Below are 6000 nucleotides of genomic sequence, written 5' to 3'. Positions count from 1 at the left end.
GACACAGCATAGCCCTCAGACACAGCATAGCCCTCAGACACAGCATAGCCCTCAGACATAGCATAGCCCTCAGACATAGCATAGCCCTCAGACATAGCATAGCCCCCAGACACAGCATTACTCATGAGTTTGAAAAGGAGGAAGAGATGAGAGGGAACCACACAAAAGTGCAGAGACTCTGAAAGCAAGCAAAACACAATCACTTACCACCTCTAAAAAAAAATCGACATGGGGTCTTTTATGTACGAAAAACCGCACAGGGTGCTTGTCTATGACCACCTGAATGAGAGAGAGAGAGAGAGAGAGAGAGAGAGAGGTCAAAGAGGTGTGATAATCAGCTCTCAGTTATAACAGTGTTACAGAGTATGAAGCATTTATAACACGGTGTGGTGTTTGGATGTGAATTTTAAGTGTGAAACTCCTACAGTGTTGTTTGGTTATGTTGCATATGATCCAACCAAAAAGTTACCAGCATTAAAACAAATTAAAAAATGTTTATGGAAATCGGTAACCACTGCAGATATCCAGATTAGTCCAATACAGAATAAAATCTCTTTCAAGGCAGAGGTGTGTTCTGAACAATGTCAGTGTAACTGTGAATGTGTGTTTTATTTCTGTCAATGCCTGTGTGTGTGTGTGTGTGTGTGTGTGTGGGTGTCTGAGAGTGCGAGCATGTGAGAGTATATGTGTTTGGGTGTGTGTATTTTCCTTGACCCTGCCTTAAGGATGAAGTCTGGCGGCGTGCCGGGTCGCACTGTGGGACGCAGAACTCCGTCATGGTGGGAATGGATAAGAGTCTCATCCAGATCCAGAACCAGAATCTTCCGTTTCACTGCATCTACAGACAGAGGGAACCATATATGTGTAAACGTTATTGTGCTGTAAACATAAGCAATAAATAAACTATACAAATAAACAAATTAATGGCAGTGGGAGAACAGTGAGCCTGGCATGCAGATCAAGGTGACAGATTCAGATTTCTCATGGTACACAGGGATTAGAGCAAAAAAATATATAAATATATTTTGACTGAAAATGTGGGTGAAGATGTGACGGAAGATGTGGTTGGTTGTAAAAGGATTGCTTTCTTTTGTCGTTCGTTGGAGTGGTGAGATTGCAGGTTGCTCCTTTTTGAACCGCGGCTTCTCGCTCATTCTTTCATCACAAACTTTATTCGCATTTGAACTATTTCTATCGCTTGCTGGACATTAAGACTCTCATAATGTGGGGGTATTTTCATGTTTATAAATGTATATTTTGGTGTTAATTTAACTTGTGTGTAGACTAAAGTTGAATGGGTGCGCATCCCCAAGACGGGATTGATTAGCATACTTCAGTACACCGTGGGGCTCTATTACTGTCTCTGATCGTTTTGTTCCTATACGTATTATTGTTATCTTGTCAAGAAAGGAAGTGTATGATTTTCGGTTTTAATTGTGGCTTTAATTAGTAGCCTAAGAGAGGGCCCAGTCTTCCATCAGTAGGCTAGCCTCCAGGGCTCCATCACCCCAGCTGTCTCCATTAAAACATAAGGAACTGATAGTAGATAATCATATGGCAAAATTCATAAATAGGCTAATGTAGATAAAATAACATTATTAAAAGAACATCATAACATTATAGCCTACAGCCACAGCCCATCCGAAATGGACATGGGGAGACAAGCCTATGTTATCAGCACTCTAGTCGAAAGACGGATTATAATCTGTCTTTTGATTATAATAGGCATTCGGGAATATTATGGCCTAACGATATATATATATGGAGAGAGAGAGAGAGAGAGAACTTTAATCCCTGGGTATGTTACTACACTCACCTCACACTACTGCCCATTTAGCATCCTCAGAGAGAGAGAAAAAGAGAGAGAGAGAGAGACGGAGAGACAAAGACAGAGAGAGACAGAGAGAGACAGAGAGAGAGAGAGAGCGAGAGACAGAGAGAGAGAGTACTTACTCAGTCTGTTTCTGGATACAGGAGAGAGCGGCAAAATGTCATAGCGCACAGTTTGGTACTGAATTATCTGGGAAAACAGAGGGAGGGAAGGAACACATTCAGTTCTTTTAGAGAAGAGATCCAGGGAGGGACTGTTGGAACAGAAAAGAGATTAGGATTGAGTTCTGGCTGTCCCCTGACAGGCCCGTATGGACTGGGATTAGGCCTGGACTCCTACCTGGGCATTCCAAACATATCCCTCTTTCTATTTCCCCTCCTTTTTCTGTGCATGCCTCTGTAACCAAGGGTTATGTCACATACGTGGCTGTCCCCTACTATAAAGCTATTTATACACCCACCCAACAGCTGTCAGAGACTGTCAGAGAAAGAGAGAGAGAGAGAGAGAGAGAGAGAGAGAGAGATTTTGACTCTTTGCCTGTGTTCTAGGTACACTCACTGAATGGACAGTGTATCCAGCAGGACTTCCCAGCACTGCACTGGGCCAATGCTAATGTTACTGGGCATCTTGTCTTCACCCTAAAGTGGATTTTCTTGTAGTTTGGGACCAGCACTATACTACTGCTCTTGTTGGGGCATTTCCACTGGGCCTGGCTGTCTCTGGGATTCAGGCCTCATCAGGACATGGGAGGTTATTATGATTTGTGTGAGCCCTTATCACCAACAAGGCACACAGCATGATTACTGTATCAGCTCTGAGAACACACACAGACTCACAAACAGCCAACTCCATACACCCTGTACACAAGAACTCGGTTAATAAAACTTCAGAGCCAACACGCATGCACAGAGACTGCTGTGTGTACAGTCTGAGAGTTCCACCACAGATGATTTAAGAGTTCCTGTGCCGGAAACGATACTCATTTTAAAACTTTACAGCAAACTGAGACACAATAGTGAGTTATAACGAACCTGATATGGTTAGGGTTTAACAACAGGCTGAAGCATCCTTATTTCACATTCATTGGATTTTTCTCCATTGTATCAGATATCACCTGTTACAGTCAGCAGGTCATGGCGATTAGGGGTGGGCGATATTTCGAATATACTCCATGTACCATGGGATGTTGTAAATGATTATATTTCGCGAACATCGCGTACAAATTGTCACAGAATCTTTTAAGCCGCCGGCATAACACTCGCTTTGGTGTTTTGTTTCTCTCCCTCTCACAGACACAAAAAGAAAAAAACTCACATACACACGTCACACACACTCGCCCGCCCATCCAGACCACCCTCCTGGGCGAGTGTGTGTGACCTCTTTAGGTGAGACGTGTGTGTTTTTGTATCTGGAGGGAGTAAAAGAAGTTAAGCGCCAAAGCGAGTTTATAGGTGTTGAGTGGCAGACATATGTAACAGGGATTACTAGACTCATCATATTGATGTGATGTTTTAACTCTTCATCACCACAGTTAACTGAGCTAAATCAAGGGCTTGATGCTTAACTGATCAGTGAAATCAGGTGTCAGTCCTGAACTTAGGAGAATCAAAACAAAGACAGGCAGGACAATGACCCCCCAGGACTGGAGCTAAGAACTACCGGTGTATAGTGTATGGTGTATAGTGTATAGTGTATGGTGTACTGTAGAAGTGTATGGTGTATAGTGTATGGTGTACTGTAGTGGTGTATAGTGTATGGTGTACAGTGTATGGGGTATAGTATATGGTGTATAGTGTATGGTGTATGGTGTACATGGGGTATGGGGTATAGTGTATAGTGTATGGTGTATGGTGTATAGTGTATGGTGTATGGTGTATGGTGTATAGTGTATGGTGTATAGTGTATGGTGTATAGTGCATAGTGTATGGTGTATGGTGTATGGTGTATAGTGTATGGTGTATAGTGTATGGTGTATAGTGTATGGTGTATAGTGTATGGTGTATAGTGTATGGTGTATGGTGTATAGTGTATGGTGTATAGTGTATGGGGTATAGTGTATGGGGTATAGTGTATGGGGTATGGTGTATAGTGTATGGTGTATAGTGTATGGTGTATGGTGTATGGTGTATGGGGTATAGTGTATGGTGTATAGTGTATGGGGTATGGGGTATAGTGTATGGTGTATAGTGTAAGGTGTATAGTGTATAGTGTATGGGGTATAGTGTATGGGGTATAGTGTATGGGGTATAGTGTATGGGGTATGGTGTATGGTGTACTGTAGTAGTGTATGGTGTATAGTGTATGGTGTACTGTAGTAGTGTATGGTGTATAGTGTATGGGTTCAGAGTTCACCCATGTCAGTATCTATATGGCACCATAAACTGTCCATGCAGTGCTATGTTTCATCACTAAGCTACAGACACATCAGTCATAAGTATTAGTGATTTAATCTTGAATAGGCTATAGATGCATATCTGCGCTGTGCAGTGGGGTCAAAGGGTACTGTACTGATGACAATACAATGGTTACTGACTGTAAACATAATGAAGACTGAAGTCATTGGTATATAAGTCCCTAACCATGTGTGCTCTCTAAGTCAAATACATGGCACTTAGCTTTACTCCAGTGCCAGTTCCTCAGACACAACATAACTCACACTAAACCTCCTTATGTATCTAATTCAAAGGACATTCCTTTCATTACAGACAGCAGAGGATCTCAATGTGTTTATACTATAGGATTTAATTCATTCGTTTGAGTATGTGTATGTTTCAATGTGTTTATACTACAGGATTTAAACCATTAGTTTGAGTGTGTGTATATTTCAATGCGTTTATACTATAGGATTTCATTCATTAGTTTGAGTATGTGTATATTTCAATGCGTTTATACTATAGGATTTCATTCATTAGTTTGAGTATGTGTATGTTTCAATGTGTTTATACTATAGGATTTAATTCATTAGTTTGAGTATATGTATGTTACGTGAAAACTCTGGTTAAAGTTCCAGGTCTCACCGTTCGTAGGTGCTTCCTGAGAATGTACAAAATGAAGCCCCATATTCTCGACGTTACTCCAAGGAAAGTGCGGATCCCTAGTAAACACTGTCGAGTCTTGAGCATGGTTGTCCGAGGAGAAACACCGCAGTATCACAGCATACACCGGGCTCTCTGCACACCCGGTACATCAACTGGTGTTCAACTAAAGGGACTCCCAGTCCAAGGCAGCTGGTGCCGTTAGCTGACTGAAGTTCCTTTACGGCTCCTCAGAGACTACTCCAGCACAGTAATGTCAGCAAGTTAGCAAAACCGGTAAGTGATGAACCCCGCAAACGTGGAGTTACTTCAGTTGACCACTGTCAAAATACCAGCGAATATCCGTAGTTATGGAAAAATCGAGTGGTTCAGAACAGAAACAGAAACGTCAATACAAAGACAGGGGCAGGAGTCCCGGAGAGGTAAGTTAGCATAGCGTCACAGACGACTCGACTGGTGGTTTGCTTGTGTTCGCTGGCTAGCGGGTTAGCTGCACCAGGTGGCCATTTAACAGATGACTGACAGAGGTATCTTTCACAAGCTGCCAACGGTCGAGTTTATAAGCGTTCCTGATAATAACCAAGAATTCGAATAAACGACCGAGTTTGCAAAAAGTCCGATCAGACCCTATTAAATTTGCTTCTAAGAGCATCCGGAACCTGCTGGTGAGCCGCCATCGGTACACTCCTCTACGTCACATCCGCCAGAGAGCAAAACTTGTCCTCGTCAGGGTCCTGAGGCGATGGGCCAGGTGAGGATATTTCACTTACTCTTTAATCCATATGTACAGTTAATCCATGACAACGAAATCCTTTACACTCCATGCCAGCGTTTTCTTTTGCAATTTGAGTTAGACCTACCCAGTAATTAACAGCAGGGGTCTTACTCAGAAAATATGTCTAGCCAAGAGCTACCACAATAATAATGGTTTTGTCACATTTCTATCGGTTTATTCGATATTACCTCTGATAGTGGAAAGATTGCTGAGCTGAACTGGGTTATAATACCTATGAGTGCCAACGTAAAGAGTTTTGAAATATTGCACTGATATCCCAAATGTCCAGTATTACTGTTCTTTCCTAGTTTCTGATGTTTCTAAACAGAATTCTTGTTCATGGTCCGACAGGTATGATG

At 42.2% G+C, this 6000-nt stretch overlaps 1 protein-coding gene across 1 annotated transcript in view; it reads right to left on the bottom strand.

Moving 5' to 3' along the window:
- Window positions 1-5013, bottom strand: part of ctdnep1a (CTD nuclear envelope phosphatase 1a) — a 14635-nt gene extending 9622 nt beyond the window's left edge. The window contains exons 1-4 of the mRNA XM_030792497.1: window positions 4849-5013; window positions 1954-2020; window positions 720-838; window positions 208-279 (exon numbers count right to left, since the gene is read on the bottom strand). Of these exons, the coding sequence (XP_030648357.1) occupies window positions 208-279; window positions 720-838; window positions 1954-2020; window positions 4849-4953 (363 nt within the window). The 5' untranslated portion in view covers window positions 4954-5013. The remainder of the gene's footprint in view (window positions 1-207; window positions 280-719; window positions 839-1953; window positions 2021-4848) is intronic.
- Between the last annotated feature and the right edge of the window lie 987 nt (window positions 5014-6000).

The sequence above is a fragment of the Chanos chanos genome, chromosome 15, assembly GCF_902362185.1.
Source record: "Chanos chanos chromosome 15, fChaCha1.1, whole genome shotgun sequence".
Classification (NCBI taxonomy): Eukaryota; Metazoa; Chordata; class Actinopteri; order Gonorynchiformes; family Chanidae; genus Chanos; species Chanos chanos.
Note: the sequence above shows the minus strand (reverse complement) of the source record. Positions and strands in the feature narration are given on the sequence as shown.